Source organism: Haliotis cracherodii, unplaced genomic scaffold (genome assembly GCF_022045235.1).
Source record: "Haliotis cracherodii isolate W230 unplaced genomic scaffold, xgHalCrac1.p SCAF_3, whole genome shotgun sequence".
Lineage (NCBI taxonomy): Eukaryota > Metazoa > Mollusca > Gastropoda > Lepetellida > Haliotidae > Haliotis > Haliotis cracherodii.
Window position 1 is genome coordinate 63460256 of NW_027266286.1, and position 26232 is coordinate 63486487.

Below are 26232 nucleotides of genomic sequence, written 5' to 3' on the forward strand. Positions count from 1 at the left end.
CTGTCAAACTGTCCTCCCAGTCGCTTGGTTTGAACTTATGCTTGTCCTTAATATTATTATATCAGATATGAGCACACATTTAGTTTGTTCATTTGACCATGCATACTCTCATCTTTCAGATTTAATCTACAACAATAAACAAAAATCACCCAAAAGACGTTATATCTATCATTTATTAAAAGACAAATACACATATTACTTTTTTAAATGTACCACCTTTACACAATATGAACTTGAAGCATTCACAAGCGTTTCATCTATGAAACAGCTGAAAGGTGCACGATGATGATGCCTTAGTTCTGAACGTTGGTGATCTTGAACATCCATGCCCACTTGCATGGCATAGCATTGGCTGCAATGGCGGGAATGTTGATGTTTATGCCTTGGCCTGAAGCTCTTGTCCAGCTGAACGTTCCTGAGTACCCCATTAGAGTGACCACAGTGTTGTCACTGGGGTTAGGCCGGGTCAGCTGGAAGACCCCTGTGTTGGGCCAGCTCATAACAGTTGCGTAGATGTCTTTACCTTGTCCCGATGTCTTCGAGGTGTACCTGAACATGATACAACATTGTAAAGTCATTTGGGATGTTTTTCAGCAGATAGTTAGGAGATAATTCTTTTTTCAAACTCATGGTAGAATGTAAGACAATCCTACATTTATATTTTGCTTTTTGGCCTGGAATTTCCCTATGTTATGCTTTATGTGCATGTACGACTATGTGCAAAAATCAAATATTTGTATTTGCATTTTTCTAGTAACTCACAATTAGTTAGGAAATTAACATCATGATTTTAGTAAATAGTATGTACCTATTTCAAAAGAAAATATTAAACATCGGATGATGTATTGTGTAGTCCATGTGGAGATTTGAGAGTAGCATGATACAAATCCATGCTCTCGGCTTTCCATTTATACATCAGCCATTATCGTATCTATACTGAAATAACATTTGAAAATCACATCCTTGTGTAAGTGCTTTGGTACAAAGTGTATGAACTTGTGAATTTGAGCCTAACAATATTAAGAGACAAAACTCTTTTGAAGCCAGGATTTCATTCTGTCCTAACATTCTTTTTAAATGTTTTAAATCCACACATTGAGGGGCGGTGGGGTAACCTAGTCGTAACCTCGACCCTTTCAGCAGTTAATAAAAAATATGTATGATTTTTCTCTGTTTAGACAGATTAAAACCATTCAGATCTTGCGAAATATTCACACCTGTTGATAGTGAAGTACAAATGTCACGTAGCTGCTGTTAAAGTGTTGAAAGTCCAACTCTCCCTGTGATGTACTTGGTAGTCCAAATGACCCTATAGTTAACCCACACTTGAAACTATAAACTTTACCACATAAAGACTGACTGGTTTAATGTGAGGCGAAATTAGGAGTTGAACGTCAATACATTGCATACACATAGCGAAATGCATGCACGTGTGTGTATGTTGGGTGTGTGACCACTTGTACTAGTCTGGACTACTGCCGTTTATGTAGTACTAGCCTACTGAGATACCATGAGGTCTTTTAAAGTCTTTCGGTTACTGGTTTAATGTGACATATTTTCAAAATATTTCTATTTGTAGTTTCAATAAAATTGTAGTCTTTGCTTAAACGATATGGATTTACTAACCCTGATTCACTTTATCATGAGTACCTGTTTATAAGTCACTGTAATGATACCAGGTGTTTGCGAAAATGTGAGTGTATCCAGCCCCACCGGTTAGAAACACTTTCAGAGGCATCGGACATCATTTCACAACTGAGATGTAAACAACAAATACTAACCATATTTCGGGTATCACAGTTTCGTTCTGGTAGGTCCAGGGTCTTGTTTCGTAGATGCCTTCACCATTTATCTGCAGCCACTCGCCTATCTGCTTCAGCCTTTCCTCAAAGATGGGGCTGATCACCCCATAGGCAGTTGGCCCAATGTTCATGAGTAGATTACCGTTACAGCTGGAACAGGAGAGGCCTTGATGATCAATTAGGAACACTGTTTGATGGTGAAGAGAGATGGAAAGTTTAATTTATTGAAATGAGATAGTATTCATACAGCTGTATGTATTCATATAACACATATTGAAATGTTACATATGTAAGAAAACTTCTTACGATAATGCTGAAGACAGTAGTTGCATTAACACTATTATGAGTGCCAGTGGTTTGTAAGATGCTTCAAGACACTCTCAACTGACAATGGTTTGCAAGACAGTGGTTTCAAGAACACTGTTATCTGACAATTGTTTGTAGGATGCTTCATGACGATGATGAACAGCCTCAAAACAATGGTCAATACACCAGTAAAGAAGGATTCAATTTGAGCTAGGATTGGTGTGAAAACACTGGTTTACCTGACAGTTTTAACTAGAGTTTCAATAAGCTCCTCTATAGTCAGGTAGTCTGACAGAGGGGCATTACGTCGGTACCCCCAGGACCGCTTGTCTATTGTCATGGCATTCACCCACTTGTGTTTCTGCAGAACACCTGAAACAAGAGTCAAAACAGAACGTACGTCATTGGCATAGAGATGGTTATTAGATCCTGTTGGTACAGTTTGGTGTGTAGAACCAAGCGAAATACATCTACGTAACTTCGCTGACAATGTTGATGCAGAGGAGAACACAGCTAAACCACTGGAGACCTATAACTTTATTGAATATACTCAATAAAACAATTAGTACTTGTATTGCAAAACGTATGAAATCAGCATTTGAACTGCTCATTCATTTCTTTCAAGCGGGAATTTTTAATGCAAGATTGTTATTTCACATTATCTTTGAACCAAAAAGACAAAATAAACCATGATTACTTCTGCTGATATATTTAGAAAAGGTATTTGATACAGTCTCATAAAAATTTATAAACACAGTTTTACAAAACTTGTATTTGGTCCTGAAATGATATGTGGATAAATACACTAACTTGTGATACTACATTAAACAAATGTAATATAAATCGAAAATCTAAGAGAGTGTTTTTTTTACAAAAAGAAGAGTCTTTCGACAAGGAGGCCCATTGTCGCCATGTATTTCCTCATAGTAGCTGAGATCATGGGATGTATGATTAGAAATGATAATAAGGTTAAAGGGATTATGTTTAATAAGAAAGAATACAAACTTGGGCAGTAATTTGATGATACCAGATTATTTGTATGTGGTAAAGTTATTTTCAGTTGGACGAGAGCTCGGTCGCCTGACCGCGCAACTGACGTTCCTATGTGTATGAACGACACAATTTGACGTTCATACGTTTTTCACAAGACCGTGTTCTTGAAATGACGTAAACACTGACGGACTACTTCCACATCCCTTGGGAAACCCCTTGGAATTCCTTAGCACGAATACGTACAGAAGCGTTCTTTCTGATCATTTATGCCGTTTAATTTTGAACTCAGCGTTTTAGTATACATTGAGAAACTATAGAGAGTTTGACGGCACGATCTTTCACAAATATCCTCGCTACGACCCATCCTAGTGAACAAAACGAAGAAATGCACATCCAAACTATGGTAGTATCGACTCGATCAGTGTCTAGGCTGACAGTGACAGTCTACAGCAATCTAAATGTATGAGTTTACCTTAGTGTGTATTCGACACAGCTTTTATCACCTTTTAATGATCGGCCAATTGATCAATGATGGCTAAAACATGTAACCACCATAGGTTCATTAGCAACTCCCGAAATCTCTCCCATCACGTTTATCGTGTCGGCCATTTTTAAGCCTTGTACTTGATATAAATGTATTACGACGCGCTGTCATTGTGAATGACTTACTATGGTAATTCTTAACAGACCTTTCTCATCTAATGGTGATGTTATTTGAATACATTTGTTGCGTAAGATGTTTCTGAAATTCAAGTTGAGCATCCATACGCTCATGTCACCTCTCATTTTAAGGGACTATTTTATCCCTAGTATTTATAGCTGGTTGTTGTATGGTAGTGTAAATATGAAGTCACACGTAAATATAGAATTGTGTATAGATCTTGTCCTACATCTTTTGAGGTAAGAAACTGTGATAAAAAATTACAAAAATAGACTTTCATTTTGTGTGGGTTTATTTCATTAAGAACCTTCATAGAGTGAGGGCCAAACATTGTATGAACGTCGGAGCATACTCTAACTCACACAAAGTGAAAGTCAATTCTTAATTTATATCAAATGAATATAATCTCAAAGTTTAAGAAAAATCGCAATGTATGTAATGAAAACAAATTACTATCTATAGATATATATTCAAGGATGTAAATTGTTTAGATTTTTTAATACCGATTTCTACTTCTACTTATATACACAAAGAATGAATTACTAACAATGGAGAAAACAGTGTCTGTAGTTATTGTAATACTGTAATGAGAACGTCTGCCTAGTCTTTTGGAAATGTACTCCAAGAAAAAAACGCGGATAATCTAGAACGTTTGATTAATAACTATCTTTCACGAAATAATTAATTGACAAAATATATCATTTGATTTGGTTCAAACTGCTTAAATACTTTAACCAATCATATATTTTTATAGGAGATACTCACATGTATGAATGGAATCAAAGGAATCAAACCGAAATTAGATATACTTTTAAAACTGCTTGAAAACATACATTCAATAGATACATTTATTGCTATAATAATGAACGACGAAACTTGAATTAATAATTCTTAACATTTTTTTATGTTTAGCTCTTTGTTAATATAATGTTATGCTTGATTCTGATTTGACTGTTTCTTGAAACCTTTGAAAGTTTGAAATATGACATTGTCCGTTTCGAAACCTTAAAGTTTAAAGATTGTATTGTGTCATTCTATTGCAACCCGAAAATATGTCTCGGCTGAATACTGTATCACTGGTTATCCAGAGTTATAAAGTAATACAGTATTCAGTCGAGAAATTAAAATTGAAAAAATATACCCGAACCAAACAAGAGATGACATTTTACACTTACCAGGATTGTATCTGTCTCCACAGGTGTGGACACCTCCATGGGTGCAACTGCACCCAATTCCCCACCGGTCATTGGTCACTACTTTGTCCTTGATTGGGCTGGAATGAATACAACTTCATCTTTATTTTGTATAACAATTCGGAGACAGTTAGATATTTCAAGACATCTAAAACTTGTGCCAGGTGACAATGTGATGCAATACATATATCTTACCTTGCATTGTTGTAGGTTAGAAATGGATCCCCGTGAAACATGCAAATATGAGAAATCTTATTTGTGGAAATTATTAAGACTAGCTCGATTGTGTTGTTATTTGTATGGTTTAGAATTCTTAAGGAAAACACGATTGTACACGTTTTTCGACGAGGCTTGGACATTTCAATAGCTATCTTTGAGTTAAGTGTTTGCGCATTTGAAAATGTTAACTTACAAAGTTTGACATGGTTGTATTGATGATTTAGTTGTTATGATTTCAACATCCTACTGTCTTCAATGCCAGATACTAATCTTTGTTGATCAGCATGAGCATCTTGTGAAAAGTGAGTAAATATTGTGAAAAGTGAGTAAATATTGTGACAAGTGAGTGAATACTTGCTGTTATGAACAACATAATGCTTATCATTTTGGAGTCTGGGGGCCAATATATTTTGGATTATAATGACGCTTACCTGTCATTATAAAGCCACGTCAAGAATTCCCTGGATCCCCAGTAGGTGTCTGGGGCCTCCCAGTCTCCGTCAGACCACACAAGGTCAGGCTCGAAGGTGTTGACAATCTCATAAAGCTCAGGCATGATCTTGAACTGAAGTGATAAAGATGATAATAACATTATTGAAATCACAATCAGGGGGTAGTTAGATGACAGTGCTGCCGACTGATACATGAGGAATACACTTGAGGAATTCGATCTCTTTAAAATATTGACGACTCAGTTAGTCTTTAATTGAACAGACTATTTCATAGTATAGACCAAACATTACATCAACAAATCTCCTTGTTGTAAAATTGTTCTCTTTGTCCTGAAGATAGAGAGGGTGGAACCATTCGTACAGCACATGGTACAGACCGAACCTTAAGTCGGTCTTGGTGCGGACCGCTTTTGCCAACTCAGCTGAAACAAAAGAACATACGATTGTTAGGGTTTGAAAAGTATTTGTATTAAAACTGGCAACTCATTAGACTTGTTACATTCAAGTTTGCTGTTTCAGAGTATATGACTATAATTTTACGCCTGGTTTTGACAAAGCTGAGATTCGTGGTTCATTGTACAATGTATCTTAGTAGCATCAGAAGCATGGTATATGGAGTGAGTGAGTTTGGTCAGTTTGATTTTGAAGGAAGGTCCCAAAAGATGACGTTCTTAAACGTTTACCATTTTGGTGAAACCTGAAAGCATGGGTTTGGTGCTGACAAATTTATAAACATGATCACACGAAACCATGAATCGAGCTTACAATCATTGGTTTCTGGAATGCCTTAGGGATGCATCTCTGCACTGCAAATTAAGGCACTAAGACACCAGGACCACGCAAAGTCCCTGACATATAAGTTAGATGTAGATCTATAGGTACTCTATGGCCCAGAGATTTAATATTAAGCTGTATTCGAGATGAACACATATTTTCATTTTACAATTATGCTCTATCATGCCATGCCATGGCATGACAACTGCCCTTCATCTCTCTGTTCAATTAAATCATCTGGTTGTAAATTAATTGTTGGGAAATAATTACAAGGATTAAACTAATTTTAATGACCAAATATGGAAGGTTAAAATAATTTCCAGTATTCATTACCGACAATATTTCTTTTGGGCCCAGCAACCATTGAATTCCAGCTGAAGGACACATTGCTTGGCCAGTGACAGAAACCCTCGCAGTGTTTACTCACGAACACTGTGTACCTAGAGTGACCACACCATAAGAGTGAGTGAGTGAGTGAGTGAGTGAGTGAGTGAGTGAGTATTACTTAACACTGATAGCATTATGACGTGTGTTGGATATGTGCTGTTTGACAAGAATTACAAAAACAGGTAAACGGAAAATTATTATTTAATTTGAACACTGACGAATATGTACATTCCATGAAAATCAGATTATTATTATATTATTCATCTATATACTGCGCTTATCTAGGTACTAGTATCCGCTCAAATGCGGTTTATTTGTTCCGAACAAGTCGATCCGTATGCATGGCCTTGTTTTTGGGGTATGAACGTGTACATGTTTCCACAATTTGGCCATCTACCATTTAATGAGTTGGTTCTTTTGAGAGTTTATGGTGAAAGTGCTGTACGCTAGGGGCAGTGACAACACCGTAAAGACCTGTAAACATTGTTGGTCCATAGGCTAAATACCAGCCTGGTCACTAGCGGGATACGATCTTAACAATTGGCGCTTGCTGTCCAGGCAATTTAGACGCTTGCCCATTATTGTTTCATGATGGCTTATAAAACCAGTATATGAACAATACTGAGAGCATGAGTCTGAGGAGTTACAAAGGGTTACTTTGAGTTTTACTGATACAGACAGTATAGTTGTCAGTTTAACATATATACTAAGGCAATGAAACAATATACCGATAGATATTTTCATTCCTATATAAATAAATCGAGATTGACAGATAAATGCATTGCTTTTTAATTAAGAACAATATACCTACTTGGCACCTGAAGATTCCAAAATTCTAGCCCATTCATCAGCATCAAAGAACTCTGCAGTTAGCATTGGAGCAAAGTCAGCATACGTCCAATCTGGTCGAAAGTTCTTCTCCATAAATTCGACAACTTCTGGCACTTTTCGCTTTTGCCAGAGGTACCAGAACCATTCTGATCCCAGACCTGGCACCGAGAAGATTCCCCAGTGGATGAAGATTCCAAATTTGGCATCATCATACCACGCAGGGAGTGGTCTTGAATCCAGGGATTCCCATGTAGGCTGGTACTGCCCATACACTGTCAGTACTGTAAGTACTGACAGTATTAGTAGAAATGAGAGAGAAGCCATTTTGCAGTGACTGTCTATGATGGTTTCAGCTTGTTGTCATTTCAGGTATTTGACAACCTGAGGCGATGATGCTTGTGCTGATTAGATAGGTAGACTAACCTTGACGTATCAGTAAGGTCAATAGTTGGTTTTATAACAGGAGTATTTGTCTATTTTATCTAGCTGAAATGATACCAATTAAGTATGTTACAAGTTGTACCTAATTGATTCAGTCACTTCAGTCACTAATCCTTTAATTTTCGAGATTTTGGCATGATGGCACAATAGTTGTGTTTTTACCATATATACTCATCTGACATCTGACTATACTATGCATGCAGGCTATATAATCCATCAAACCACATGTCTATCCACTTATCTCTACCAGGATTCCAGGATATGAGGTTATGAACCTACCCATGATGGATTGGGTTGATTGAGGGTGCCAGTTGTTTTCATACTTAAATGCCCCACATCTCCGAAACATATCAAACACAGTTGGTCTACATAACCAGTTGCTGACAACATGTTCTTCACCCATGTACAGGTCAGTCAAGGCTATCACCCAAGGTAAAAGCGATGGTGTAATCGCAAGGGGGCTGATGAAGAATCAGGGTTATCTGCCCTGGCTAGGCTTAATGTTCAGATGACGTCAGATTCACATTTTAGGGAGGCAGGACGCTATATATTTTTGTTGTTGAAAAGAACTGTGATTCGCAAGGAACACATTTGATCTCTTCCCTATTAAGAACACCAACAAACAAAACTGAGTGTACGTTAATCACTGTTCTTTAATCATATGTCAGGTGTCAAGCATGGATATCACTCTGCTTCAAATGACGCATGAAATTTGAGACATGGCATATTTCTATTGGCATTAAAATAACTGACAGAGGATTTAATGCAACAAGATGTAGCCCGACAGAATTTCGTTTTTAGCCAGACACACATTGTTTTAGTAAATTTTCAAGAAATGGATGATTTCAGGAAAATATCATGATGATGATGATGAACGTCTGGTGATTGTTATAGTTTATTTTGTTTAAACCATAAGTTTCGTAAAACATAAGACATGAAATAAAATCAAAGTTAGTTTTCCTGTCTGGGATACAGCCATCCCATGAGGGATCAGTAGAATGAAAAGCAATTGGAACCTATTTTATGTTTCAGGACATTTGGTGGCAATGTGGACCGTTCTAACAGATGGCATGGGTTGGAGCAATAACATTATTGTGATTGAGCAGCTTGAACCAAACTTACAAGGACTGCCTCTTTTCTATAATACCCTCTTTATTGCAAGACTTATTAAGGATTCTGTCAGACCTAAATAAGTGTCAAAAAACGTCAAATCGAAATAGCACCCTTTCATTCCCGACCGACAGAAAAGTCCATAAGCCATGAAAAAGGGTTTGTAGAGTCTTTTCGAGTAGTTCTTGGGGATCTTTTGATGACGTTAGATATCACAGGGTATTTAAAAAGTGAGCAAATAAGATGTTGATTTGAAATTTGTTTTTGTCTCACGTGTATCCAGTTCACTCTGTCTGTGGTCAACAAGAATATTTGAATCTACTGTTTCAGCTGGAACTATGGAGAACAAGAGAGAAACTCTTGGAACTTATTCTATTTGTTTGAATGAGGTGGAGATATATAGAACGATGTCCAACTCCACCACAGAGATATCCCATGTCAGTTAATGACGCAACATTGACCTTTCTGAAATTGACTGACGCAACTAGCCGAATCTTTGTTAAAAAACATCAAGTCCATTTGGAATGTGCAACACATGGGAGGACACAGTAATCAAGTTGGCCAATTTGTGCATGGACATCTCATTTCTGGCTCCAAGCAGCTTCCAGTATCATGTGTTCTTCCTCCGATGTCTTCTCCTCGTGGGCTTCGTGTTCTTCCTCCTCTGGGTAGGTCTGTTTTTGTGCATGATAGACATCCTGGTATGTTGAAGATGGAATATTGAATATTATTTCACATAGAATGGCGTTTTAATATCACCTACCACAACTTGATATGTACAACATATATATTAATAACATATTCGAACTTTTGTTCGACCAGAGCAGTGCAATAGACAACAGAGCCATATTCAAGAAAGTCCCTCAGCAGGATGCCTCAATGCTTCAGACACTGAGAGTACGAACGTGTATTGGTTGGCCTGTCGTGGCGCTATATCATACTGACAGTCCTAATAAAGCTGCAATATCCATTCATTCAGCCCTCAAAGAGGGTTCCAGCTCAACTGACAGGACGAGGCATCCAACGAAACTAAATATTATTAATCATATTCGTTCCTTTTAGAGTTTCACGGGAGTTTTAGACTAAGGCGTCGCATTTCGCTTTGCGTAAGGAACCTATGAACGTGGGTTCGACTCCCAGATGCGCTCTGATAACAGTCAGTACCATACCCGTGCACGTGGGTTTCAACAAAGTAGTAAACATCCTGTAAATAACCTGCATCACATCAGGCTTTCTTCCTAAATCAAGCCCACACACCGTGACAAAACGGATAAACTTGTCGAAATGGCGTTAAACCCAAATCACCCACTCTTTTTACCTGTACTTAAAATCCTAATCTGAACATTTCTAACGCATAGCCAGTTACGGGGAAGCATGTAGGTCCTGCGCTGGTCGTTGGAGTGGAGTTAAATGACGACAGAAGTAGTTACTTTGTGTGTCCTGGCTGTATGCTTGTCAGCGTATTCTGACAGCGTTTGAGTGTTTGTACTGTCAACTACAAGTTTGCCTACCAGTGCCGCTGCAGCCGTTACATGAAACAAAACACCCCCAATCAAACGCCAACAAAATGAATGTATGCATCAGTTTATATTTTCGAGGCATCATTTCAATTTAGAAACTGCCGACTATAAATAGCGTGCAACATTAGACGAGAATCGGGCATTTGGGCTGAAATGTCTTCCGGGGAAAATAAAATGAGGACGCACGCACGCACGCACGCACGCACGCACGCACGCCAACGGTCTCTGAAACGGTGTAAAAAATGTTCACTTCCGGTTTAGGAAGACACACCAGTCGATACAAATAGTATAATATTGATGGTTTCCAACCTTGCCACTTGAGGACTGAAACGTTAAATCGTACACTATATATTTGTTTGCCTTTTCATTGTTATAACAATGAACTATTAAAAAATGTTAAGTCTAATCGAGCCACGTTAATGCGTTCAAATGTACAAAAGCGCTCGTAAAATCACGCAGTGTTGTTGACAAATTGGTAAAATCAAATGTACAATATCAACAATATCAAGCGTTGTCAGGAAGCAGAAGTAATACTGAATATAGATCTACTTGCCTGTGGAATTTTCTTTGATAAAACATTGTCGTGTCATTGTCATTTTCTTGGCTCCTCTTTCAGTGATGACTGAAGGAATATACGGGCAAATCACGCATGCACACATGTATTGGTCACTGTAACGTCCTTATATTTGTATCTTTGTTTGATATTAGATTATTTGTCATATATAAATGTCATTCGCTATTATTTACATGCCGCTAAACTAGAACTGGGACATAGCTGACTAAGGCGTTAAACAACATTCAATCATTAATCGTATCCTGACGAAGTAGCTCAATGATGTGCTGTCGACCACTGGCTGCGTCGTAGGTCACCGTAATAAATACACTGCGTGCGAACAAACGTTAATGGTTTGTCTACATGATTTAGCCAGTCGCCTTGAACTGGTTATTTGTATATCGGTTTGCACAACCATATCATTTCTGTATCCCTTACCGTTTGTGAGCAGTATATGTTTATCATTGATCGCTCCGTGTTTGTAGTATAAAACTCTACTGTCATAAGTTTTCCAACAAAACACTTTATTCCAAATGATCTAAAATATAATACAATTTATCAAATACATATTTACTGTACACTAACAATATAGGACACATTATCACATGCTTTCAATTTATAGATACTTAGTTTGATTAGAGCTCAATACCTAACAAAGGAGTCACATCAAGTTATAACGTAAAATACGAAATTATAAATTATTGATTTTAAAGGCGCCTAGTTTTACCCTGCGATAAAGTATACTTTTTGAATTACGCGCTTGCGTGGTTTAACTATAATGGTTTAGGACAAAATTATACCTTATTACACTACTCATGGGGTAGGACAAGCTATCTTTTTTAAATAAAGGTGTTTTTTTTGTTGAAAATAAATCCGTTACACAAAACAAAAATGCGTTGTGAAAAATAATATTGTTAAGCACCTTCTGTCAGAGAAACAAATGTACGTTTCGAAGCCGTGACCGATAACAATATTCTGTCTTCTCCCACAAATATTCCTCATCGACATAAAAATAATCGATTTAAAATGCCTCCCCAAAGTTATATTCGGGTTCGATTTGTTGTTGGTTGTAAACATCACGGGCTTAAGACGGATGGAGGATGGGGAAGAGAAGTTGTTTATGAATATTTTTTTAACTATCGATTAATCCAACATAGAACTTATGAACTTTCTCCTGTACGGCATCACAATAAACTAGACCATTTGAGCTCTATACAGCAATCACATAGAGTCCGGCGCCAGAAAGTCATGCGGTTGTCAGATTGGTGGCCAAAATTATCCACAATAGTATCTTGTCTAGTTCACTGTAGTGACTGTAACCTGTTAAGGGACTGCATCTGTGTGTGGTGATGCAGAATCTGTTGGTGTTACAACTATGCATCATGAACGCGATTGTCGTGAATGCCTATCCCGTTTTGGGGACGAAAGGACTCTCTCAACTGTTTGTACATCTGACGGAAGTCATGAAACAGTTTACTGGCGTCCAACACGACAATTGCGAGAAAGCTGATCACCAACATCGCAACAGCACTGCCCCCAATGCTACGTGCAGATAAACGCTCGTCATCTACTGTTTGTAACTTCTTCTTCTTGTAAACTACGAGGTCATCGAGACTGAAGCTGCCCAGTGACACGTTTCTGTTCAGGAACTCTTTCCACGCGGCGCAACAGTCGCACCTGGACATAGAGTTTGTGTCCACCGTCGGCCGGAACGTACTGGAAGAGAGGGCGCTGGTAGAAGTAGTCGCGAGAATTATTTGGGTCTCCTCCTTGTCCGGCGACTGAGATGCTGACAATGCAATTCCATTGCTGACGTTGTCGTCCGATGTTGGTGTCTCTGATGTTGCTGAAGAAGTTTCCCCAATGAAATCTGGCGCCCCAGAACTTAAAACTGAAAGTTGTCCAGTTGTAGTAGTTCCTGATGTTGACAGATCACCAAACCTAATACTTGTTGATTCCCGTGGTACATCTTGTAGAGACTTTCCTTGTGTTGAAGATGCTGTTTCTGTAGTGGTTAAGTCAGATTTTGATTTTCCTGTGGTTGCTGTTCCCGCCATGGATGGTGTATATCCTTGATTGTCTTCAGTTGAGGATCCCGGGTCTTCTATTGTTGTATTCCTTGTAGTCGTCCCTGGTGCTCCTGATGTCGGTTGTGTTAAGATTATACCTGGTGTTTCAAGTGTCTCTGGCGTGTCTGTTGTTGCAACAGTTGTTGCCTCTGTAGGCGTTGTTGTAGTAGTGCCTGCCGTTGTCGTTATATCTGCCAGCAGCGTTGTTATAGTAGTGGTCGCTGTCGTTACACTTGCCATCGACGTTGTTGTAATGGTGGTTGTTGTCGTCATACTTGTCATCGGCGTTGTTGTAGTGGGGGTTGTTGTCGTCATACGTGTTATCGGCGTTGTTATGGTGGTGGCTGTTGTCGTTATATCTGCCATCAGCCTTGTTGTAGAAGTGGTTGTCGTCATACTTGCCATCGACGTTGTTGTAGTGGGGGTTGTTGTCGTAATACTTGTCATCGGCGTTGTTGTAGTGGTGGTTGTTGTCATACTTGTCATCGGCGTTGTTGTAGTGGTGGTTGTTGTCGTCTTACTTGTCATCGGCGTTGTTGTAGTTGTGGTTGTTGTCGTCATATTCGTTATCGGCATTGTTGTGGTGGTGGCTGTTGTCATACTTGCCATCAACGTTGTTGTAGTGGGGGTTGTTGTCGTCATACTTGTCATCAGCGTTGTTGTAGTGGGGGTAAGTGTGGTCATACTTGTCATCAGCGTTGTTGTAGTGGTGGTTGGTGTGGTCATACTTGTCATTGGCGTTGTTGTAGTGGTGGTTGGTGTGGTCATACTTGTCATTAGCGTTGTTGTAGTGGGGGTTGTTGTTGTAATACTTGTCATCAGCGTTGTTGTAGTGGGGGTTGTTGTTGTAATACTTGTCATCAGCGTTGTTGTAGTAGTGGTTGTTGTCATACTTGCCATCGACGTTGTTATAGTGGGGGTTGTTGTCATACTTGTCATCGGCGTTGTTGTTGTAGTGATTGTTGTCGTCATACTTGTCATTAGCGTTGTTGTAGTGGCAATAGTCGTAGGTATCCCTGAACATAAATAAACCCTTTAAGCAACGCAATATAGAGCAGTCTTAACATATATAACGAATAAGGTAAAAAGGAAGCACACAGCCATGTTCATGATATACATAAGTAAAGTCCAACATGTTGCGTGATGAGATAATAGTGAATGAATTGGGAAAACATTACAACCGGCAGCATGTAAAAAAATGTTAAAACAACGATCTTGAACGTCACGGTACTCATGTTTTTCAAATCCTGCAGTCGACCGAAATCTGCACGTTGAAATCCATGTTGTTTACGAAGCGGATGTCTAGTTTGTTACGCGATCTTGATTGGACTGTGCATACTGGACTTTTATATTCAGTTAACGCCCTTGCCTCGGGAAGATTTTGAGACCACGACCTCAATCTCAATATAATCAGATCTTAGTTTTCGCTCCCGCTAACCAAAGATCTGAGGACATCCCATTACGGCGCACGTCAGAACGACCTTTCGCGAACATTGACCGACCAATGAAATGACTGTCAAGAAATCGACAATTGCAAATCAGAAGGCAGCTATTTCGAGCTTTACGACACTAGTTTCAAACTGGCGACTACGCTTCGAAACATATTTTTAAAACTGACCAAAACAACATTCTGGAATGGCTTATAGATGGCATAGATTGTATGGATATAATCACAAAACCCGTAACTGTCGTTCGGAATACCCTCTGTTAAATATTTCGAGATGGCATGACTAGAAAACACATTCCGACTGTCACTTTCAGGATCTGGTAAGCAACGCTCTGATTGGTTGGATTAAGGTCGTGCTGACGAGACCCGTAATGGGATGTCCTCAGATCTTTGTTTAGCGGTAGCGAAAACTAAGATCTGATTTTAATGAGATTGACCACGACCTAGGACGGATAAGGGACGCAACTCTGTACAGCCTGGTATGGCGTCACCAATAACGTTGAACAAATAGACTTCCTGTTCTCTTGTTAGCCTCTTTACGACTATAACTTTTAACATATAAAAATTGCTTCGGTCGTACCGTTTTGCTTTTACAGAACACACACATTATTTTCTAATGAAATATAGTGACATGGATCCTCCATGGTTCCAGAGAGTAGAGGTGGTGAATGGGTGCAAAAATAGTTTGTCGTGCTGAAAATGATCCAAAAGTTTGATGAACTGAATGTCACATATACTCATTAATATAAGATTACAAAGTAAGAATACCTTTTAATGATAATCATATTGTACCTGCTTCATTTGGCATATTATATTGGGTAGTCTGGAAAGGAACTTCTGGTACATCGTTAAAGGATAAACAAAAGCTAGCAGAGTGAATGAAATATGTAGCAATACACGCATCATTAACAGAAGTAGCTTCAAGTGGGTTATTTTTAGCACATTTGGTGACACGTATGACGAAAGTGAAACTGTATGTCTGTCGTATCTACAGCCATTGAATGCTGCTGTCACATGAAAGATGTCACCAAGGTGGAGTCCATCGCTATCGTCAACATTGCACAAAGCAATAAGTGTTTGTTTGTTGCCTGATGCCACACAGCAGTACTCATGACATGCGAACTTGAGAAGGTAATACTGCTTGCAAAAGGCATCCTATTTGGAAAGACTAAGTTGAAGAAGCATTCTTGTTGGAAACACTCCTTGCAAAATGCATTATATTTGTATAAAGAGAGAGTGAGTGAGTATGGTTTTACGCAGCTTTTTAGCAATATTCCAGCAATATCACGGCGGAGGACACCAGAAATGGGCTTCACACATTGTACCCATGTCGGGAATCGAACCCGGGTCTTCGGCGTGACGAGCGAACGCTTTAACCACTGGGCTCCCCGACCGCCCCTTGTATAAAGAAGGCGTATAAGAAGCATACTATGTGGAAATACTGCAAGTCAGAAGATTCCTAATTTGGAAGACTGTGGGTAAGACTCATCCTGGTTGCAACTACTGCATGTACGAGGTGAGGTGAGGTGAGGTGAGGTGAAATGGGGTTTAACGTCGCGTCCAAGATTATAGCACTTATATAGCGACGTGCATGCACGTGTATGTGTGTGTATGTGGCTGCTTGTACTAGTCCGGACTGATGCCGATTTATAGTGCTAGCACACTGAGATACCATGCCGCAGTTTAACATGAATACCTCACTCAGACACAGTATACTGACTCCGAGCCGACCAGTCCTTGTTTTAGCCCCTTAATGCCGAGCGCCAGACAGGGTAACAACAAGTACCATCTTTTAACATCTTTTGGTATGACGCGGCTGGGGATCGAACCCCGGTCCTTCCGCTCTCCGGGCGCACGCTCTACCATTAGACCACGGAGGCTGTCACTGCATGTACGAACAATACATACAACTTGGTATATTTTCAGCATGATACATGTAACTCTACGCGAGGATGACCCGCTGTAAAGATCTCATGGACATTGGTCTATGTTCAGCATGATGCCGCTTTGCGTGGATAAACCGAGGTAAGGTTCTCATGAAGTCTATGAAGACAAACTGCCATTGTCTCAGAATATCGATCCACATATGGATTTTAGAGCCAAAAACACAATGGTATATCTGCCGGATGTCTGTTAACAACTGCAACGAATGAGGTTGAACATGGCACGTTGAGTTGGAACTATGGTGTCTTGGTTACCTATGACAACTTGTTGTCAAGTATTGACAAAACAATTCAAAGCCCGTCCGGCTGCTGTCCTCTGTTTTCAGAATAACCATGTGTGTAAGATCATTACACGGTAGAACTAGACATAACTATGCAGACTAAAAGAGTCCTTAGTTAAGCGTTTCAGTTATAGACGGTAAACTGATATCTGTAAGAACACCATTGACAACAAATAAGGAAACTACTCAAAAACAAGTCTTCATCGTTTTGTCACGATGACCTTTGTTCAAGGGAGGGTTTACCACAGGTCTAATTTTTTGGTATTGATCACGAAGTCAATTTGTTATCTTAGTGGACACAAACCTTATGAATCGATTTTAAGTTATTCATTTCATGCAAAAGGAAACCTGCAGTATTTTCTTATCTTTTAAGATGTACTTTTAAACATGAATATACGATTTATATTAGTACATGGAAATGCTATAATAGCTCACTTATCAATTTAAACGTTCAAAAGTTCAGTTCATGCAAAGGAATGGCTGTCGTGATTTTTATGTTTCAAGATGAACTATTGACACGTATCCTGCCCCACCTGTTTCAGCAGCTGAAGCTACAAAATATTTCATATTGATACACGGGGACTTTCCTCCAGGAAGCGCTGCCTACTTGCACCCACCAATAAATTTTAAGAGAATGTGAAGACTCCACAACACTGAAGCCTACTACCAAGAGTGTCAGAAGGGCTGTGCTGCTGGAAGCAGACACGGGAATTCTCCCGATGTCAGTCAACAGATTACGTCATCGATCCCAATTGCGTGGATCGATGCTCATGATGTCAATCACTGGATTGTCTGGCCCAGACTCGATTATTTACAGACCGCCTTCATATAGCTGGAATATTGCTGAGTGCGGCGTTAAACAACAAACAAACAAAAAACACCTGTACATTCTGAACAATAAAATTACTCTTGAAACTTAAAATCATGTTTTGAATATTTAATAACAAATCAATGTTTTGGTCCACGCGAATTACAAACTTTAAATGAGTGATTGAGTTGGTTGGGTTTAATTCCGCCTTTTATCACTTATGTCACCGCGTGGAGGCTCGATCTAGGAGGAACCCCGAAATTAAGCAGACCTTTGAAAATGACGGCTATCATAATCAAGGCGGATCTGGCATTCGAACCCACAATCATTGGCTTCTCGTAAGCATATGGGCCCTTCTTCCTCTACATTGCGAATTTCGGAATCTTATTCGACTGGGCCACCAGTGCACCCAATGGTAAGACAAAAAGTAATAATATCATGTCCCATTCTAAAAACCTCACATTGAAGAAACATATCTATGGTGTGGAATAACATTTAAATCGTACATAAAGATGCTAAATGAACAAACGAAATACATGAAGCCAATACACATGCTTCAATGTATTACCTTCATGTATTTCATTTGTGTGTTTTGTACGTTTATGTTCAGCACTATCTTATATGTATAACCAGCTGTTGCTAAGTTATTACCTGGAGAGGTATTTACATAAGCAAGTTTTGCTTGTTTACCGATCCATATTTCTTTTGAAATAAAAAAAAAAGTTTAAATCAAATCTTACCATGGTGATAACATTTTATGCGTGCACAACAACACCCCCTTCTGTGCTGTGTATAATGCGTCTACTCCATAGCGTGATCAATAAACTAAACAACTAAGGGCGCGACGCACCGACACCACAATGAAGCTGATTGGTGTAGAAACCTGTGGTGTGAGGAAAAAACGCTCGCTTAATGCATCTATCGTGGAAGCATACCACTGCTCTTCAATACAGATTTATGAGTTGAGTGAAAGGAAAGTGCTTTGTAAAACATTGATTTACTTCATTTGATAAAGCGGGAGCACGGGTGGCCCAGTCGTCTAAGGCGCTGCGATTCGCTGTTCACGTTGCGTCCCTTTGGTACGCCAGAAACCTATGATTGTGGGTTCGAATCCCGGTTCTCCCCGATTATGTTTTTAGGTTTGTCGGCACCATACCCATGCTCGTGGATTTCACCGAAGTGGTAAACGTCTGAGACCTGCATCACTTCGAGCTTTCCTCCCACATTAAACTGACACACCGCGATATAACTGGAATACTGTTAAAATCAGCGTTAAACCCAACTCACTCACTCACTCATTTGATTATGCAAGTAAGCAACCTGATATTGGTGTTTACAAGTATTTTGTTGACGCACCGTGCTTTGGGACAACATTATACTTATTTTCATGAATAATACATACATTCTAATTATCATAATCCATAGATATGAAATATATACTACAGCCATAGGCATGAATAGGAATTGTAGTGGTGTTTTATTAACTTGAAAGCAATTGTAACACGGGGTGACTAAAAAGTTGGAACGGACGTCTTCGCACAGATACGTCGGCTCAGGCTTTAAATGTGCATTTGCATCAGTGTGAAGCGGAGAATAACTATTTTTCGAAACGAGTCTCTCGAAGTTTGTTTGATTTAGTTCGCACGCGTCATTCTTTTGTCAATGTTACAGTTGCCTGTAAATAATCCAGTCTAGACAAGACAATCCAGTGGTTGAAGCATTAGGGGGTCGAATAGATTTTGCCTTCGTCGGAGGAGCGGTGACCCCAGGACCCATCTATCATAACAAATCGCTCAACAAAATCAGCTGGGTCTACTTGAAAACGACGTAAATTTCCGCGAGAGAAAATGTACATCCAGTTCAAATCTGGTGATTTAGCATGGAATACTGTAAAGGACATTCTCGCGATCTCGACTTTGGAAACGAACTGAATATTCCCCAAACATGCGAAAATGAAATCTCGCATTCTCGCGTTCTCACGTTCTCGCGATTTCGTCCTTTTGTGGCTTAATTTGACAAATCGAGATTGCGAGATTTTACATTATGTCCATAGGACGCATTCTCGCGTTGTCGACAAAACATGCTATGTACCAAAAACACGAGAATGCTAGATTCAGCTCGTTTCCAAACGTCGAGATCCCTATAACTGTGATGGCGTGTCAGCGGCCAGAAACAGTAGTTCCACTGTCACGGCGTATCAGCGGCCAGGAACCGTACTTTCACGGTGATGGCGTGTCAGCCGCCAGGAACAATACTTCCGCTGTTATGGCGTGTCAGCGCCTAGGAAAGTGTACTTCCACTGTCATGGCGTGTAAACGGCTAGGAAAAGTAGTTCGACTGTCGTGGTAGGAAAAGTACTTCCACTGTCATGTCGTGTCAGCGGCTGGCAACAGTACTTCCCCCGTGATGGCGTGTCAGCGGCCAGAAACAGTACTTCCACTGTGATGGCGTGTCAGCGGCCAGAAACAGTACTTCCACTGTGATGGCGTGTCCCGGGGTGGTAACAGTACTTCCCTTGTGATGGCGTGTCAGGGGCTTGGAACAGTACTCCCACTGTCATGGCGTGTCAGCGGCTCGGAACAGTACTTCCACTGTCATGGCGTGTCAGGGGCTAAGAACAGTACTTCCCCGGTGGTGGCGTGTCAGGGGCTCGGAACAGTACTTCCACTGTGATGGCGTGTCAGGGGCTTGGAACAGTGCTTCCCCGGTGGTGGCGTGTCAGGGGCTTGGAACAGTACTTCCCCTGTGATGGCGTGTCAGCGGACAGGAACAGTGCTTCCCATGTCATTGCGTGTCAGCGGCCAGGAATAGTACTTCCACTGTCATGGCGTGTCAGCGGCTGGCAACAGTACTTCCCCGATGGTGGCGTGTCAACGGCCAGGAACAGTACTTCCGCTGTGATGGCGTGTCAGGGGCTTGGAACAGTGCTTCCCCGGTGGTGGCGTGTCAGGGGCTTGGAACAGTACTTCCCCTGTGATGGCGTGTCAGCGGACAGGAACAGTGCTTCCCATGTCATTGCGTGTCATCGGTCAGGAATAGTACTTCCACTGTCATGGCGTGTCAGCGGCTGGCAACAGTACTTCCACGATGGTGGCGTGTCAACGGCCAGGAACAGTACTTCCACTGTGATGGCGTGTCCCGGACTGGCAACAGTACTTCCCTGTGATGGCGTGTCAGCGGCCAGGAACAGTACTTCCACTGTGATGGCGTAACAGCGGTCAGGAATAGTACTTCCACTGTACCATGGCGTGTAAGCGGACAGGAAAAGTACTTCCCCTGTGGTGGCGTGTCACGGGCTGGGAACAGTACTTCCCCTGTAATGGCATTTCAGGGGCTTGGAACAGTACTTCCACTGTCATGGGTTGTCAGGGGCTCGGAACAGCACTTCCACTGTCACAGCATGTCAGGGTCTAGGAACAGTACTTCGACTGCCACGGCGTGTCAGGGGCTAGGAACAGTACTTCCACTGTCACGGCATGTCAGCCGCTAGGAACAGTACTTCCACTGGCACGGCAGGGCCTGGAATCAGTACTTCCACTGTCATTGCGTCTCAGCGGCCAGGAACAGTACTTCCCTGTGATGGCGTGTCAGTGGACAGGAACAGTACTTCCACTGTCATGGCGTGTCAGTGGCCAGGGAAAGTAATTCCCCTGTGATGTCATGTCACGGGCTTGAAACAGTACTTCCACTGTCACGGCTAGGAACAGTACTTGCACTGCCAATGCGTGTCAGCGGCCAGGAACAGTACTTCCCCTGTGATAGCGTGTCAGCGGCCAGGAACAGTACTTCCCTGTGATGGCGTGTCAGCGGCCAGGAACTGTACTTCCACTGTCATGGCGTGTCAGCGGCCAGGAACAGTACTTCCCTGTGATGGCGTGTCAGCGGCCAGGAACAGTACTTCCACTATCACGGCATATCAGCCGCAAGGAACAGTACTTCCACTGTCACGGCATGTCAGGGGCTAGGAACAGTACTTCCACTGTCATGGCGTGTCAGCGGCCAGGAACAGTACTTCCCTGTGATGGCGTGTCAGCGGCCAGGAACAGTACTTCCACTATCACGGCATATCAGCCGCCAGGAACAGTACTTCCACTGTCACGGCATGTCAGCGGCCAGGAACAGTACTTACACTATCACGGCATATCAGCCGCAAGGAACAGTACTTCCACTGTCACGGCATGTCAGGGGCTAGGAACAGTACTTCCACTGTCATGGCGTGTCAGGGGCTAGGAACAGCACTTCCACTATCACTGCTCGTTAGCGGCTAAGAACAGCACTTTCATTGTCACGGCTCGTCAACGACTGAGAAGAACTTCGGAAGTAGTAATGGCAATGTCACGGATTGGAACAGAACTTTCCCTTTCACGTAAGTCACGGCATGGGAGCGGCTTGGAAGTGCTTCCATTTGATTAAGACAGCTAGTAGACGGATATGGTGCTGACACACAGAGAATCATTATCGGGATTCGAATCCAGTAGATCCTTGCACTGCAAATAGGGGGCACATCTTTGCACAACATTGCGAGCGAAACACGGAGAAACGTAATTGCTGCAGAAATTAATACGACACAATCAGCTTGTTAATATTCCAATCAAATGCCCATATTTATGAAAATACATATTCGGTTTTGTTAACGTGAAATATATGGCAACGTGAAGCCAGGAACCAGTTGCTGAGCTCGAATAACACAATCTTTAACAAATGTATTACGACACAAGTTTACATAAATTCACCACGTACTTGGAATAACTATGAAAAGGGAAATTATGTATATTTGTCAAACTACCTTGCCGAGACCGCTATATATGTCTTAAAATATGGTCAAGTTCTGACAACCAGCCTACCTGAATACAACAGCATTAGAAGGAAACACGTCATCAACGGCGACATGGTGTGGGATGGTCAGGCGCGCAGGTCTTCCCTCTGCCGGGTGGTCAGCATCAACAAGTGACTGCAGGCACCAAGTAACTTTTTCAACTCAGGCTACTCTCGGATCTACGCCCCTGTTCAGTCATACATCAGTAAAATTAGTTTATGGACACAAACTCCAATTTGAATACAACAGTTCTATGAAAATTCGGTTTACCCTTAAAAGTATCAATACACACTTCAGAGTTCCTTGATGTACTTGCTACATGCAAATTTGTGTGTAGATCTGTTAATATGTCCAACCGGGTACGATTATATGGTTTCCCTGTTATTAACGATGTTTGAGTTCCTATCAGATACACAACATGGTTGTTGCATGCCCATTATTCTCGATTTTATCCGCGTTGCTAGTTTCTTATAGTACTGCTGCGATCTGGTATTGATCACTGCACTCCAGCGTTGCCCGTTGTAGCGAGGCTTGAGTTGCGCTCGGCGCCGAGACCAAGAAAACACGTGCCCGATCTGGTGGGGCAATTAAAAAACAACAATGTTTTTTTCCTATAATTCTCATATACAATCAAAATGCAGGTGCATGTTCTTCCAGTTGTCTTGCTTGTGAAAATATAGTTTAGGCGACTAATTGGGTCGTGTGGCCGGGCTCGCTGACATGGTTGATGCTCATGATGTCAGTCACTGGATTGTCCGGTCCAGACTTCATTATTTACAGACCTCCGTCATAGAACTGAAATATTGCAGAGTGCGCGAATGCGCGATGTTGAAAAATATCATCCAGTCTGTACGTTAACGTCAACGTTTTATAGTTATTACCAAGACCGCGCGTTTTGCCACCGGATGGTAGCTCAGTAGGACGGAGTACATAGTTTACACTATTTGTGTTAGTTTTCTGTGATATCACACAACGTTGAATATGTACTATTATTTCAGTTAATATGCTTACTGTATGATTAACTACGTTTTATTAATATACATATTTTACACTATTTGTGTTAGTTTTTTCTGTGACAATCCAAAACTCTGACAAGCTGAACGAAGTTTGATACAAACTATACCCTAATGACTAAATACTCCATACCCAAAGTGAAGAGGTTTGCGCTAAAACAATACTCGCGGAGCCTTTGCTCGAATGGTTTCAAAAGTAGTGTCAATATTGGAAGTACAAGTATACAGTAAAATGCATGTGGCATCGACATGTTGACAAGGATATGCTGTAGGCAATCATCATGACTCGTACGATCGAAATCACATCACCTAAGAGATATAAATCCACGTTCAAGTAAATACATGAAGAATAGAATTGTCAACATCGACCAAACATAACATAACGTTAACAGGTTGAGCGGAGATTCCGGTTGGACGTTTCCAGCGTGGTCGCCCATGCAGTCGGAAATCCAGACTGTTAGAAACATGAAGTATCGCAGGTATTACATTGGAAAAAAACAAGTGAAATACACTGTTGACGTAGGGACAAAAGCATAATGTGCGTAATGCGTTTGCATTTGCATATGAATGTAATATTTTTATCATAACAGTAAGATCCTTGAAATTGGGAGTCTTTACTTATTGTGAGCCTTGACCAAGGTAGCGTTGGTAGGATGTGATCTGCCCTGAAAGTAAAATTGTTATGGAAAACACCTAACCAATTTCAAAAGTCTGAAGTGTAATGTAATTAGAAATACTGTCAAGTGAATTGGGTTCGGAGATGTTTTGACGAATTGTATATTGTGTGCAAGAGACCGTCATAGGTTGGTAGTAGGATACAGAGTAGGATACAGACTATATATACAGTCTCCACTACTTGGTGAGTATGCCTGGCAGCGAGACTCCATAACTTATTATACGCCTACAATAGCTATTACCACAACGAACGATTTTATCATTTTCACAATACGTACATATAAGTTCAGTGCTTATGTCATCAGAGACAAATATGGATCGTGTAACGCGTTTTATATGCTACTTGCACCAAGATATCGATACGCATAAAATGAAGATATAAGTAGGAAATTATGGGGTATTGAGTAACTTATTGAAAGCCATTATCTATTGTAACTGGTATAAAACTACAAGCTATGAGAAGAAATCTTTAAACCGAGTGTCTGATTTGTATGGGACGACTCGGAACCTGCATATGGCGTGGTTTTGCATTAAATGCGTGTCAGAGTGAGGAGTAAGACGTGTAATAGACCAACAATCTACAACGATTTCAAAATCTTATAAAGATGCACATATAAATCGCAACACATACTCAGTATATGAAAACGAGGCACAATATGAACACACGTGACACAATGGCCATAATATACACACATACCTTATATGAACAAGAATATCCTTGAGAATAGAATTATACACGGAGAGTTCGAACAAAAGCTCACATATATTGTAAAACACAAATATCAGGAGGCACTTGCTGATGAATCTTGACGTTGGTCGACCTGATCTTGAATGTTGATGGTGAATGTTGGTGTACTCACATGATTATATGAATATTGTTGTATCTAGTTGCATTTGTCAAAGATTTTCTCACAACGGCTGGTTATAAGCTGCTGTATGTTGCTGATTATCCGGTAGGCTGGGCTGCTGTCTGTCGTCGTCTTCATTCTTTCGCCAAGATGGCAGCCGGCGTTGACGCTTCTTTTGACAGACGGACAGACGGAGAGACAGACAGACAGATAATTTATTTGAGTCTCACACCGTTACATATATAATACATTGGGAATAGACTCTTTAAAAATATCTTTAAAAAAGCATATAAAGTCACGAGCCACTCCCTCCGGAGTTATGAAAGTCTATATAACATTGGTAAAACCATGTACAAGTATAAAATTATACATTTTCACATATATTACACACGATATAAATGACTGTACCAGGCTAATCACAAAAGATAATATACTATAGTACTACACGATGTAAAGCATCCGATCTGGTTGTTAAAATATCCTTGCAGCTGCAGGTCTTGGCAGTTTTAAAATTCAATTCCGGGCTGGACAGTATAAAATCTACTTTCTGTAAATCACTAAAACTATCAAAATCAAAACATACGTAACGACATTTGTCACAGCAAAAAAGTCTAGGTTTCCGTCTTCCGGAAACCTTCCGGAAACCTTCCGGATACCTTCCAAATGCCTTCAGCAACCTTCAAATTGCTTGGTATTTTCAAGTTAATTTTTTCTATGTGTTTCACACTTAAGTGAACAAAATGCACCCCCCAAATTTTGAATTTTTTTTGGGAAGGTTTCCGGAAGGTTTCCGGAAGGTATCCGGGCCGGATCCAAAATGGGAAGGTATCCGGAAGGTTTCCGGAAGGTTTCTGGAAGATTTCCGGAAGACGGAAACCTACACTTTTTTTGCTGTGTGTAAATAAGACCTTAGATCTTCATAGAGTGGACAATATAATAAAACATGCTTTTCATCTTCTATTTCATACGTACAAAACGGTCAGGTTCCCTCTGCAAGAGGTGTGTTGGTATAGCGTCCGGTCTCACCTCTTAGCGGTGCTACACCACATCTAAACCTCGACAGGGCGCTTCCTAGAGTTCTAGGGAGGCT

At 40.7% G+C, this 26232-nt stretch overlaps 2 protein-coding genes across 2 annotated transcripts; both read right to left on the reverse strand.

Moving 5' to 3' along the window:
- Nucleotides 1-293: 293 nt before the first annotated feature.
- On the reverse strand, nt 294-7942 carry LOC139473716 (alpha-L-fucosidase-like). The gene is made up of 8 exons (XM_071256435.1): nt 7599-7942; nt 6734-6840; nt 5918-6048; nt 5606-5739; nt 4938-5035; nt 2348-2480; nt 1782-1952; nt 294-549 (listed from the first exon to the last, which is right to left on the reverse strand). Exons 1-8 carry the CDS (start codon nt 7940-7942, stop codon nt 294-296), a joined length of 1374 nt encoding a protein of 457 aa, XP_071112536.1.
- A 4447-nt stretch (nt 7943-12389) lies between these two features.
- On the reverse strand, nt 12390-22913 carry LOC139473715 (uncharacterized). The gene is made up of 2 exons (XM_071256434.1): nt 22635-22913; nt 12390-14327 (listed from the first exon to the last, which is right to left on the reverse strand). Exons 1-2 carry the CDS (start codon nt 22678-22680, stop codon nt 12616-12618), a joined length of 1758 nt encoding a protein of 585 aa, XP_071112535.1. The 5' UTR covers nt 22681-22913; the 3' UTR covers nt 12390-12615.
- Between the last annotated feature and the right edge of the window lie 3319 nt (nt 22914-26232).